Source organism: Hipposideros armiger, unplaced genomic scaffold (assembly GCF_001890085.2).
Source record: "Hipposideros armiger isolate ML-2016 unplaced genomic scaffold, ASM189008v1 scaffold_879, whole genome shotgun sequence".
Lineage (NCBI taxonomy): Eukaryota > Metazoa > Chordata > Mammalia > Chiroptera > Hipposideridae > Hipposideros > Hipposideros armiger.
Window position 1 is genome coordinate 47,925 of NW_017732229.1, and position 14,914 is coordinate 62,838.

The 14,914-nt window shown below is 37.5% G+C and overlaps 1 protein-coding gene across 1 annotated transcript in view; it reads right to left on the reverse strand.

The window, feature by feature from the left end:
• Nucleotides 1–325: 325 nt before the first annotated feature.
• The window catches only part of LOC109374959 (AF4/FMR2 family member 3-like), a 258,320-nt gene continuing 243,731 nt past the window's right edge, over nucleotides 326–14,914 (reverse strand). The window contains exons 8-9 of the mRNA XM_019630006.1: nucleotides 10,540–10,576; nucleotides 326–634 (exon numbers count right to left, since the gene is read on the reverse strand). Coding sequence (XP_019485551.1) covers nucleotides 579–634; nucleotides 10,540–10,576 — 93 coding nt within the window. The 3' untranslated portion in view covers nucleotides 326–578. The remainder of the gene's footprint in view (nucleotides 635–10,539; nucleotides 10,577–14,914) is intronic.

A 14,914-nucleotide genomic window follows, 5' to 3' on the forward strand; every position in this document is an offset into this window, starting at 1 on the left:
ACTGGATTCCTTGAGTACTGAGAGGAAGAAGGCAAAATATAGAGCGAGGAACATGTGTTTTACAAGCGCCTCTTCTTATCTTTGAAAAACTGTGTTTGTTAATTGAGAATTATCAACAAAACTGAGATTCCAGGGATCTCCATAATTGTATTTTTCACATAATTCTGAGATGGCAGATGGCAGGCTTCACAAATGACCTTGGTACTTCACAGGTGTGCAGGCTAGAGTGGCTCCCAGTACGTGGGAGTTCTCCAATCATTTATGACAGTGATGAAAGTCTCTGGCCACATTCTGAGGGGTTTCCCTCCCTTCTCACTCCCCATACACATCCTCAAATCTATTACATTTAAATTTTATGAAGAGGAGCGTTTGTCTTTTCAAGATTATTCTCACTGTGCTAACACATAAGACCTCCAAAACCATGTGCGCTCAAAAGCATTTAAAAAGACATTATCATGAAAAAGAGAACTACGGCCTTCCTCCCATTATTATTATTATTACTATTACACGATACTTGCACTGTTTCATATCATAGGTACATTAAAGAACCGCCATCGCAAATAGAAATGGGAAAAGACTTACGATGTATTTGAGGTGCCATTGTCTGGACTCTCTGGCTCAGCATTACTTTTCTCTTAAAAAGGAAGCAGAAAAAAATACCAACAAGTGAGTGTTACTGTCTTTAAGAGTTAAGGGAGATTAAATATATTTCCATGCTCCTATTAACAATCTTTCTAAATGTGAAGCCGGAGGCTTTTCAAACATCTTTTTATTGTCTGAGAACCGGATGTGCAAAATCATTTCTTCTCTGTACTACGACTGCCCAGGCCTGGGTCTGCGAGTATGTACTCAGGAGCTGTTTGCAAACAACCAGAGGCTCAGAGTGCAGACCTCGCCAAAAGATGAATATCTTACAGATGGAACCTGTTTTCCTTCCACTTTGTTTTACAGAAAATTGGGGGATCAACCCCATTAGCATTCTACTTGCAAGGCATTCTGAACTTTGATCCTTTCTGCTAACATAGCCAAACCAGGTCTGGCTACATCAGAACTTGGTGGAGAGAATTTTACTGAGGTTGCAACATAGGTTATATGGTCCTCAAGAATTACACCCCACCAAGGGCCCTGACAGCAAGTTTTAGGCCTCCCTCTCCCAACCGAGTTAATACGTAGTAAGATGTAAACCAGAAATCCTTCCTGACTATCTGAGAGGTTAGGTGAGCAAATGTTTCTGGGGTCTGTGGTCATCAAGGATTTAATAGGATTTAATTAAGGGAGCTTGGAACCAGTTCACTTTTTGAAGTTTTAAAGGGCACATTCCTCTCACAATAAACGTAACTCTTAGGTCCTTGACCACTGGTGGTTTGAAGCATGCATCCTCATGTGTAAGATGCTTCTTTTTATCTCCTGGAGACCAGGGGATGAAAGAAGGGTCATGATTGTCAGTGTGAGTTGGCTGTGGTTATGATGGTTGTGTCGTCCTAATAGTTTAATAAAACCCAGAAAAGGCCATGGTTGTGAGAAATGGGCCTGATGGTGGCAAGCTGCTTTGCTTGGCTCTTTCGATTCAGGCCTGGAGATCTCACAGAATCCCCCAGTATGTGCTTTAGGCCCAGGCCTAGGCACCGTACCAAGCCCTTTTTGTCAGCTGTCAGCGTTAGCATGTGGTCACCTAGTCCCAGGAATGACTCCCTCAATCACATGAGGGTCACCTTCTGAAGATATCGTCCAAAGTGAACCCAGAAGTAAACTTGATAATTTCTTCTCTTTTTCTTTTAGAAAATTAAACAGTTGTGAGAAAAAAAGACAGATCTAGCTCACACATCTATCTCAGATATAACTCGGTGCTAACATGTGTCCACACAGCGCCAGAACCACCACGGACAGCCATTTTGTCAAAAAGCCACAAAATCTATTTAATTGCCTTGGTAACAAATACATATGAAACCACGATGACGTAAAAGTGGAGGCAGCAAATTAATAAACTTGCTTTAAAGCTCATACTTTTATGTTATGTCTTCCAGGCAAGGTCTGTGGTATACTCACTTAGGAGACATGTTAGGCCTCATCAAGTGGCTTTGGTGCTGGAAAATAGCCTAATTTAGTCCTTTCCAGAATCATTTTTCCACTGAGTAGCCACAATTCCTGCCAGAACCCCCAAATAGAGCTATAACACCTGCATTATGTAAGACAAAACTAAATGGAGGTTTAAAAGTCAACATATTGATCTTTTTCCCCCCCTTAGAGAAACGGGTTGCTTTCCCCATTCTGTAGTTGCAGGTAGTCACACCACACCCCATCGCAATCAAGGCTGTAAAACGGCCAGGCTTGTAGCAGCCGGCAATAGTAAACATCTCCAAACAACTTATGTCAAGAACATAGGGAATTGAGTCTATAAACAAAGATACTGTTTGGATGTTTGAATCAGTAAGTTTTACCTTGAGCAATAATGCTGTCAGAGAACCCACAGATTGAGAGGACACAGGCTCTTGGGACCTGGGGGCTGCAGGAGTCGTGGGCTGGTCCAGCTCAGGGACAAAGCTGCAGCTGATTAGCAGCACTTATGTTGTGGCAACAGGGAAAACAGTAGATTCTGGCAAATAGGAAGGACACCACGGGGCCAAACAAGACCTTTACGAACAGCCTGAGAGTGAGTGTTCGCAGCACCTCAGTGCTGACGATGAAGGAACGTTTCTGGGGAAAAGTAAGCACAGGACGGAGACAGGGATCCAAACTGTTTTTGTCCTTCGGGAAGAATGAAACACAAAATTCTCCCCAACATCTGGCAGTTTTAGGTGATGTAATTTCTGAGGTTCATGTGAAATGGTTAAGTGCCTAAGCCATTACAAATCATAATTTCTTTATCATGACCGAAGGGAAAATTATGCATGGGAGCTAGAAAATTCCAAGTTAAGAGGTTTTATTGTTGGGTGCTGAGATGTTTCTGTGCAGCCACCAAAGGAGGGCCGTCTCGGGTCATCCTTGTGATATCAGCTGTTTTCATGATGGATACAACACTGGTTTCCTTGGGGGGGCGGGGAGAGGGGAACTTGCACTGATCATGAACAAACTGGACCTAAGAGACTGGCCTGGGTACTGTGTGGTCATTTTACACGTGGAAATACAATTAGAGAGGAAGAGGGGAAAACACTGAGCCAGAGCAAGGACACACACACAGAGACACATATATACACACGTGAATCATGCATGTATATATGTACAATATATGTGTACTTTGAACTTGATACACCATTTTTGTCACCATTCACCTTGCACAGTACCTGACTACACTCCATGCTCAGTGGCTGTCTCTGATGACCTGTCACTAATATAGAATCCCACGCTACAGTGGGAGAAAGGAGTAAGGTACATTCTCCGCTGAGATGGACACAGGATTTGAGGTATTAAACAGCTTGATGGCTCCGACAGTCATATAAAGATAAATAACATTGAATTCGTGCCCTTTAAGGCTTAAAGGGACTGTACTGCTGAAGTAGCTCACTCTCCATCAATAGAGCTATGAAATGGACTAAAGAAGATGTCTGAATGGGGAATAAATACAATCCTGTGTTAGGCTGAATCCTGCTGCAGAGAAAAGGTTGCTATACTAACCTCCTCTTTATAATAAAAGTAATCCATGTTCATAGTTGAAAAAAACAAACAAACATTGCTTGCTTTTTTTTTTTAGTTCTGTTAGCCCTTTGGCCATTATTCTAAGTAATATATCTATTTCTGGATATATCAACTTCAGATGGTACCTAATGATTTCTGATATGAACAATGTGAGATAAGGTATTTAATATACTATCACCTCCCCTCTCCTTACAATTTTCATTAGTTCCATTATTACCTTTACTGCCTCCAGTGAGTATTTATAACTTTAAGTACACTTAATCTATTTCTTGATTAATCAACTTCTGACAGTATCTTTTCTCTTATACTTTGTCAAAAGAGGAAACTCACCCATCTACCCTTCCCCCACCTGCTCTCCCTCTATTACATACTCTGTACAGCCCTACCTTTCTTTCCACATAGCCAAGGTTTAAAATATTTATATTCTGTTCAGTAATTATTAATGAGTCATTCTCATGAATATTAATTAATAATTTAATTTCTGGAATTGCGAATAGGCCGATTAGAAAAATTATAAGGCAGTAACAGAATTTATAATACTATAGCAACATAAATATTAGTCAGTAAAGAAGTGGGACTGGACGGGCCTATACAGAAGGGAATGTCACTAAACCTGAATGAAAGTGACTGTTTCTGGCATTTAGATCAAATGGATTCTCAGTCTTAATTTCATCAGGCCACAGCTTAATCTATCTCAAGTCAAGGCTATGCTTTTCCTAAAAAAATCTTCAACACAACATGCATTTAATGTATATAAAAATGCATCTGTAGATAAAAATGTGTATATATATACAGTTTTAAAAAGTTAAACTGGCTTTACTGTGAAAACCCCTTCCCGGTCAGGCAATGGGGTACTGCCAAGAAACAACCCAGAAGTCTCTGAGCCTGGTCCTCGGCCTGCCCTCCACACTTGCCATCTAGTAAAGGAATTTTGTGTTAATCATTCTCTTTCTCTTCTTGATAGTTTTACCACCCATAGGTTTATTACTAAATATTCTTCAGTTTTTTTCCTGATTGTGAAATTTATATGACTGGAATCATACTGTATGCATTCTTCTGAGGCTTTTCTGTCACTCGATATGTTTTTTAGATCCAGCCACCATATGTATGTAGCTTTGGTCTAGTCATCTTCACTGCTGTGCACTTCATAAAAAAAAATCTATCGTGATTTTCTTATTCATTCTACTCCTGGTGGACACTTAGGATTTTTTCCATTATGATTGACACAATCACTAATATTCATGAACGTTATTTCTCATGTACATGTTAGGGCTTATACATGTCCAACCTTACCAGAGAATCTTGAACTGGCTTCCAAATTCACTTAAGATCAAACTTTAAGATTTTCTAATTTAATAATGCAAAGTACAATTTCAGTGTAGTGTTTGCATTTCTCTGAGTACTAGTGAGGTAGATATTTTATACTTGCTTTTCTGTGACGTTGCTTTTCATTTCTTAAAAAACAGTTTTGTAATTTTTTTTAACTCATAGAAGCACTGTATTGTCTTGATACAAATCTTCTGACACATGCGTGCGCGTGCACACACACGTGCACACACACACACACACACACACACACACACACACCTCAAATAACTTTTCCCAGTGTGAATATTTTTACTCTTTTTCTGGTATCTGTGGATGATTATAAGTTCTCCATTTTCATGTATGTGAATTTATCAATATTTTTCTTGGATACTTTTTTGTGTTTAAGAAACACACCAGAAAGATGTTCTATATTGTGTTTTGAAAATGTATAATTTTACTGTTCACATTTAGGTCTTTACAAGTGCCTGGAATAGTGTTTGTATGTGCTATGGGGTAGTTAACTTTATTTTACTTGTTATAGATAACCAATTATTCCGGTAATATCTATTAAGAAGCCCACTGTTTCTCCATTGGCCTACATTATCAGCTCTGTCATGAATCCAGTTTTCATATATTTGTGAGTCTGTTTTTAGGTCCTATATTCTCTTCTATTGCTCAATTTGCCTATTACTGTCTGCATTACTTAACTAAAAATATTTACTTATTAATTTTTAATATTGGTGAGGCAAGGCTCCAACCTTGTTTTTCTTCAGGAGTGTCTGAGCTATTTTTGGCCCTTTGTTCTATGAAATAAATTTGAGAATCACCTTGTCAATTTCCATGTACACAAAAGTGAAGTTATAATTTCACTGTCAGCTGGCTCCCACTGCTGCTGTTGAGAAGTCAACTGGAAGTTTAATTGGTGCTTCTTTGAAGGTGTTAAAGGGTATTTTAAGAATTTTTTTCTGTATCTGTGTGGTTTGTAGATTAGCTGTAATACGTCGAGTGTGGGCTTTTTTATATATCCTGCTTGATATTTATTGGGTTTCTTGAATTTGTGGGTTTGTATCTCAAGTCTAAAAGAAATTTCCAGTATTAGCTTCCTTAAATCTGTGAAATCATCTCACTTTATCACCCATGTTTCTTAACTTCTATTTCATAGTTTTCATTTCTGTCTCTCTAGGCTGAATTCTAGATAATTTCTTAATTTCAATTTCCCAGTGCATTTTTTCCCCCAGCTATGGCTAATCTGCTGTTTAACCTTATCAAGAAAATTTTAATTTGTTATTATTTTTTCATTTCTAGAGGTTTCTGATTAGTACTTCTTAAATCTCCTTGTTTTTAACCATATTCTCAATCCTCTTATTTCTGGAAGTTAAAGTAATCATTCTTACTTTATACTCTGGGCTTATTTTATATTTCAATATCTGAAGTCCTTACCAGTCTTTCTAATTCTCTGCTGTCTGTTGTTTTTCCTTGCTCTTGCTCATGTTTGATAATGAGTTACTCATTTCCCTTGGAATTATAGTTCTAATATTATTTATTCTTCTCCATTTTCTTTTTCTGGTATTCCTATTAGCTGGATTTTCTCCTTTCCATGCTGATTGATCTTCCATATATCCTAACTTCCTTTCATATTTTTCATTTGTCTTTTGCTTTATATATAGAAAAAATGTTTTCAACCTTATATTTCAGATTTTAGAATTCAGCTATTACTTATCATTTCCATTTATTTATTTTATTTTGTTGGCCATACTTTTAATTCTCAAGTGCTCATTTGCTCTGCAACTGCTTCTTTTTCATACCAATCTGTCTCTTTTAATTTAATACAAATAATTCCAAATGTTTCTGAAGATGGTAATTACAGTTGAAAATTTTTTCTTCTGTTCCTTGAATTAAGTAGATTTCCTCTGGAGTCAGTCTTTCTCTTTGGTGCTCACTGGTTATATATTCATATTTTTGAATGATAACAGGTTGGTTAACAAAGGTATTTGGTGTGGATTTCCTGTATTAGTAAATTGATCTATTTTCCTAATACACATCTCCTTTGTAGGGAAGGGCTGATTTAGAGCTCTTTGTAAGTAGACAGGGTGTGTTAACTAGACGACTTCACTTAGCTTTCAGAAGAGAGGGCTCAAAACAAGCTGGGGGAAGGCAGACCCAAGGGAAACTGTGGGGTCTGAGAGTGTTCTATTTCTTGCTCTAAGATCTGGCTCTATGACTCTTAATAACTTTGTGAAAATTTATTGAACTGTACTCATAATTTGTACACTTTTCTGTATGTATATATCAATAAAATGTTTACTTTAAAAAAAAAAAAAGGCAAGCTGAGAGCCCTGGCCCTCTCACCCTACTCCCCCACCTCAACAAAAACAGGAAGTACTTTACTCTGGGTGTGTAGCCTTTTTATTTCCTTCTTGAAAAAAGTTACCTCTCTTCTACCACTCATATATGTTTGTTTTTAAGGTCTGGTATTATCTCAAAATCTATTCTGTTTCTCTCTTAGGTATCAGCTCCCAAGTAGGACTTCTGGTCAACTATTCATTTTCTTAGCAAGCATTATGTTTTTTGGTGTTTGGGTTTTTGGGAGTGGGGTGTGGGGGAGGGTAGGAAAACCAGGCTGAAAGCTCTATATGAGAACCAGCTAGGATGGGGATGGAGGGGCCATAGGTGAAAGAAAGGCCCAGGTGCCCCATCACTGCCTGCACTCCATGCCTCTTCTCTGTGGGGTTGAGTAGAAATCTAAAGTCCTTCTTGGAGCTTCCAAGGATGGCTCCCACCACTAGAGCTAGTTTCTGTTTGTTTCATTATTTTCTTTTTCGGAGTCATGACCTTCCCTGCTAAGAATTATTTAATAGGAGATCCTATATACTCTCTGTTTTCCAGAAACTCAACCCAATTTCTGGTTTGTTGGTGAATCCCTTTTTGTTGTTCTCAGTTCTATAATAGATTTATTTCCATTACCACAGCTTTATGGTTATTTAAATGGAGGATCTGAAGGGAGGGGAAGAAGTGCTTATGCTCAGTCTGCTACTTGAACAGGATATTCTCAAAACTTTAATAAAATGGAGACATACATCACCTATTTTAATATTTACGTTTCTCAATGCTTTGTAAGCTTCTATTTTATAATATTAAACTAAATTAACCAGTAATTTAAAAACTAACTAAAGTATCTTTTAAAAGATTTGGATGAAAAATAATTTTCTGTTTAATTTACACACTTTTCTTTTAGTGTCTCTATAACATAGTTTTCTAATTTCACAAAGGAAAAATAGGACTGACCTAAAGAAGTGAAAACTAGTTCATCAATCCACACTACACATCTGGTGTTTGATTTCTCTAGAGTTCCGTTTTCTTCTATTTCCTACATATTTACTAGAGTCATAATTCCAAAAATTGTAATGATTCCAAACCCAACACAAGAAACAACACGGGAAAAACACTGGTTGGATCAGCTCTCTTAAAGTTTCAAATGTGCTGATACATGGTATATAAAACTGAAAACAACAAAAGAACAAGAAAAACAAATAAAGAATCAAAACCTATAGACACAGACAATAATTTAGTGGTTACCAGGGGGTAAGGGGGTGACAGTTGAGGGTAAAGGGGGTCAAATATATGGTGATGGAAAGAGAACTGACTGTCTGGGTGGTGAGCACACAATATGATATATAGATGATGAATTACAGAATTGAACACCTGAAATCTATGTAATTTGCTAACAATTGTCACCCCAATTAAAAAATATATGCTATAATCTACAAGAATGCTCAGATGTTTAAACAGTGACATTACCTTTACATAGATATGCTTGGCTTTTGGGAAAAGATTTATTTAAAAAGCCAAAAAACAAAAAACAAAAAAACAAAACAAAAAAACCTTCCCACAGAAAAGAGAAAGACAATCACAGATTTCTGCAGGGGATGAAATGCCACAGGGCTTTATACCACAAGGCAGGTGCCGCCTCACATTCCACAGAAGATGGGTCTGCTTTTACATAATCTACATTGCAGTGTAAGCATGTGAATGTTATGGCATGCTGTCAAAGTATGCCAGATGCTTACAAAAATCACAGAATATAGTTCTTGGACAAGAATTCAATCTCACACTGAAGTGAGAGAAGCCAACTTTCTTGAGGTCAAGGTAATGGGGTGGAAAGTCTGCTGTCTTGGGGCAGAGATGCCCAAATTCCAATCCTAGCTGTCATTTTTTAGCCATGTGACCTTAGGCTACTTATTAACCTCAGAATCTCATTTTCAGCATGTGCAAAATATGGACGATAATGCCTACCTTACCCAGCTATTATTGGAATTAAGTGAAATAACATACACCAAGGTGCTGGCACGTGGAAGAGACTCAACAGCTATTTCCTTTGTTCTTTCTGTTAAAAAACTCCAAGCTGAGAGAACGTACATTTATTCACCTATTATAAACTCCCATTACCCTGAGCTGTTTCAATTCAAATGGAAAGGAACAATGAGTAAAGTAAGAGCAATTTTTCAGTATGCTCTAGTCTTTACATATGATGCTGACGCTGAATACCTCATGGACTTAACCATGCATTTCTTCTGATTCCTTTTCACACTACTGAATTTATTATTTTCTTTAGATTTCAAGTCCCCTGGCGTTTCTGCTCTTCACTGGTGCCTGTGCTCACAGCAAATTCCAACAGAGAGTGAGATGATGAAGTGATATTGCCAATGCATCATTATACCATCGTCCCCCTACCCTGACCTTTCTCTAGCTGTGCATGAAACGTCTGGGGCTTCCTAACACATTTGTCTGGATGTCTTTTCTCCTCAACCCTTCTGCCCACACAGATGCTCAGTGGGTAAAGATGCCTCAGTTCCGAAGACACGCTGACTAGTGCGGAGTGATTTTCATGTTCAAACACAGCTTTGTAATTGGCAAAGGGTACTCTCAGCTGATGGGCTGGTCATAGACTAACAAAGCCAGGCTTGTGGATATCTTTCCTGACATGAATGGGGTAGCTTATGCATTTTTAATGCTCAAGGACCATTAATACCAATTAGTAGTGCCAACAAAAAGAATTAAAACACTATATCATGGAATGATAACATCCTCTCTTTGACGATGAAGTCTGCGTGTTTTATTAGCCACTAGATTCAATAAAAAATCCCTTCCTAGACACTTCAGTCTGTCTGTCTCTGGAAGAGGGCATGGTTTCTCTATGGATGCTAAGGCCATTCATATTGAGGTCTTCAGATTGGTTCTCTTCACTCTTTTTTTTTTTTCAATTTAGATAACTCATTAATTGCCTTTAAAAAGTTTTTCTTTTCCACATATACCAAAGACCAAGTATTGTAAAGTATGATGTCCCTTCCTCCTGGGATTGCTTTGAAATTCACCATTTTATGTTTCGGCCCTCCTTCCCTTGAATAAAGCTGGAGGAACACTCATGGTCACCATGAATTTTATTCATCTGGGCAAGAACTGAACAAATGGCTCTCTTTCCTCCCACTTGATTTTGTTTTTAAGTGAAATTGTTTTAAACCAACTATCTATTGCATGCATCTCCCCTCTTTGTCCCTTCCATCCCCCACATATAAAGCTGTAGAGAGAAGCTTTTCTTACTTGGATTATTGTGTCCGGAGGAAACGAGCTGAGAGTCCTAAAAGAACAAGAAATATCAATTAATTTTCTTACTTTGACTGTCAAAATCCAAGTTGAATGTGGGATATATTACTGGTCATTCAGAACCTAATCCCTGATCATAATCTCCACTAGCTACTGTAATGAGAAACTTTTACACGAATGTGCCCAACCAACAGCTCTGGTAATATCGCTCATAACCACTTCTCTTTTGTATTATGGACTTGTTGTTTGTTTTGTTTATTGAGGTGACATTCACATGACATATGATTAGCCACTTTAAAGTGAATGATTCAGTGGTATTTTAGTATATTCACAGTGTTGTACAATCACCACCTCTATTTAGTTGCAAAATATTTCGACCGTTCCAAAGTAAAGGTCCTTATCCATGAAGCAGTGTCTCCCCATTCCCTGCTCCCTCCCCTCAGTCCCTGACAACCACTAATCTGCATCCTGTCCCTATGAATTTATCCATTCTGGATATTTCATAGCAGCAGAATCATAAACTACGTGGCCTTCTTTAACTTAGCATGTTTTAGAGGTTCATCCATGTCGTACCATGTATCAAAACTTCATTTTTATGACCGAATACTATTCCATTGTGTGTATACACAACAGTTGGTGTATCCATCCATTCATGGACATCTGGGCTGCTTCCACCTTTTGGCGACTGTGAACAGTGCTGCCATGAACACACGTGCACATGTACTTGTTTGAGTCCTTGCTTTCAGTGCTTTCAGGTAGGAGTGAAATTGCGAGGTCACATAGTAATTTTATGTTAAACTTTCTGAGGAACTGCTAAACTGTTTTCTACAGTGGCTGAATCATTTTGCATCCCTACTAGCATTGTACGAGTGTTCCAATTTCTCCACATCCTCACCAACATTTGTTATTTTCTGTCTTTTAGTTTAAAAAAATTTTATGATAGCCATCCTAGTGGATGTGAAGTGGTTTCTCATTGTGGTTTTAATTTGTATTTCCCTAATGACTAAGGATACTGAACATGTTTTTTCTTTTCAACTATGACTCTTGAAAAAAAAAAACAGACGAAGCATCTTTATTGAGGTATACATGATATAACATAAGCTGCACATATTTAAAGTACACAGTTTGATAATAAGCATCATTAAAAGAATGTTACTATGATTGTCTTGACTCAAGCATGGCTCCATCTTACTAAGTAGCACCTACTATTCAAACAAAGAAAAGTAGTATCTATTCATTAAAATTTAGAGAAACAGGAAAGTATAAAAAAGTTGTCTGTAATCCCATTTCTAAGGTTAATGTGTGGCTTTTGGTCTCCCAGTGTGATCCATGAAGTGTGTTTCACCCTGACAATTATGAGAACCAATGGGAGAACCACCACTTCTGGTTACTTAGCAGAATATTTACAGATAGGAGTTTATTCTTCTCCATCTTTAAATCCTGAATTCCCCTAAGCCTAAACTCTTGTTTGGTGGATGGGAATCCTTAAACTTCTTAATATGTGGTTGATTTAGCTGGGAATTAAAGTTTGTCTAAATCATTTTGTCAAAGACAGAAACAACTAAGTTCACTGGTATCTGAGAAAGCCCTTCTATGAAGTAACATAGCAAATACTGTATTTCATCAAATGTAACATGCCGTCAAAATTGTATGAGGCTGCATTATCTCATGTACTACTAGGAAGGATAATTGCTACCAATTGATTGTAAGATGCCAGCAACTATAAAACAAATCCTGATTTTAGGGAACTTAAAATGTGAAAAAATATGCTCCTTAGGTCAATAAAATACAGCCGTTCTTAAGCTATGGTGTTGAACAGAAGATGGCACTTCTACTGTGAGGGTGTTACTTAAAAATGGCTTTTTAGAACCATTTGAGGACTGGACCACTCATACCTCTCCTTGTTTGCCTACCCATCCATCCTTAGAACTATAAAAGGCAAGAAATAGAAATAAATCTTCTCTTAATTTCAGACCCCGCATCTAGCTGATTACTATAGAAAAAAAAAAAAAGAACCACTTAATTTGTATGGTTTCCCTTCACCCCCACAATCACTTTCTTCTGAATCTTTTTCTGTAAAGCTCAAAACAGCTGAAATAATACAATTTATAATTAATTTCAATGTTTCTTTTGGGGCAATGCTCAACATGAAGATTCAGTCCAAATGTTTGGTGGTATTTTTTGAGCATGCTAGCAATCCAAAGAGGGAGGTAAACTTCCCAACTTCAAAGCACCTCTCCTCTCACCTGCTGGCTTTCATGCTCCTTCTAGGGCACAAAGAGAAAGGCAAGAGGATTCTTTCCCATAATGATACTAGAATTCTTCTGTATGCTTTAAAATCAATCAGCAAGAATAGTTTCAGACCAGGTCTGATCCCACCAGATTGAGAGTCCATTGTCACGTGAAATATTTGTGAGATGCCATTCAGTTTGCCTGTATGCCTTCTGAGGATGGCAAAAGTTCTACCATCTTGAGTTCTTTATTTGCCATTTCAAAACTCATGAGATTGCTACAGAAATGAAAAGAAAAGGGCAAAGCAAATTCTTTTTTTGTTTGTTTGTTGTTGGAATACATGATAATGGCAACCAATTTAAAGGAGTTATGCCTTCTTTTCTTACCAAATTCAATTACTTTTGAGATTTGAAGAATGAGGCAGTCATAGCTGGTCGTATCTGTCTAGCGAACAGTGACTCCAAATTAAGTCTTCAGAGAATAGAAAAAAATATCCAAGTTCAGTAACAATTGACTTTGCTATATATTATGTCCTTCAATACCCAGACAAATTGGGGAAATTCTCGGAAGTATTTAGCTAATTAATTTAGTGGTACTGGCAACTCAGATTGCGCAGTTAAATCGACTTTCCTTGTGAGGTCAAATTGCCCCTTTAATCTTAATAAGGGCTTAATTTCATTATTTATTAGTCATCTAGGAGATGTTGCCCCTCGGATTCCATAAACAAATCTAGCTCCTAAACACTAGCAATAGAGTGATAATCTTAAACGTTAATAATCTAATTAAGGAACGGTGAGCCTCCAGGTGTCAGAATACTAATTAGATAAGATACAGGTTGAAAGAAGTACACTGTGTGTCAAAATTAATGACAATCTTTGTAGTAGGCAGGATAAGAGCCCCCAAAGACGTCCCTATCCTCATTCCTGGACCCTGTGAAAATTAACTCTCATGGCAAAAAAGGCTTTGCAGATGTGATTAAGTTAATGCTTTTGAGATGGGAGATTATCCTGGATTATCTAGGTAGGCCCAATGTGATTACAAAGGTCCTTATAAGGAAAAGGAGGCAGCAGAGTCAGAGATGTGACAAGGAAGTGAGCAGTCAGAGTGATAGGTAACAAGGGCAGCCTCCAGAAGGTGAGAAAGGCAAGAAAAGGAGTTCTCCCCTAGAGCCCTCAGAAGGAACACAGCCCTGCCAACACCTTGATTTCAGCCCTGTGAAAATGATGTTAGATCTCTGACGTCCAGAGTTGTAAAATAATAAATTTGTGTTGTCTTCACTCATTAAGTTTGTGGTAATCTGTTACAGCAAAAATAAGGCACTCATGCAGCCTTACTTCACTTGTACAAATTACTTGCTGGGAGCTTTTTGAAAGAAAAGCATTATTAAAATCATGCAATTATTCCTACATTTGGTAAAATTATTTATTCTTTCTTTCTTGGGCAAGGCAAAAAGATCTAGAGGTGAAATAGCTCCATACAAATCATACAGAAGTCCTAACAAAGACATTTTTCATTTAAATTTGAAATTCTGTGCCCTATATGATAGTTAATATTGTAACTTTTGGGGTGGAAAATAAGATACTTGTAACTTTCTTTCTGCCTTGAAAAACGAGCTTTTATACTAATGATCTAAGGATGTGAACATCATCTCAGGAGTTAAGTTATTGCTTAAACTTAACTATTTACATTCAGCAAAACAAATCTGCACAATCCTTTTTAAAAAGTCACAATCAAATATGTGTTGGAATTTATACTCAATTATATCAGAATATGTACTTATACCATGGATATGTTTACAGAACAAAAATGCTTACCTGATTGTACTTTGGGTTAAACCACTATTTTTGCCAGCTTATATACACAAATCATAAGGATTATTGCATTGTATTTTAAGTGTGGGATACCATCAAAAAGCTTCGAATACAAAAGTGATGAGATGATTTACATATTAAAACGATTTAAACGCTGCTGTGTGAAGAACAGGCTGTGTATTAGGGGCTAGGGTGAATGGCTGTAGAACTGTTATCGTCCAGGTTAGAAGTGATGATGGTTGGAATAGAATGGTAGGTGGAGGAAGTGTGGAAACAGGGGGACCAGTTAGGAAGCTATTGCAGTAATTTATGTAAGAGGTGATGGTGGT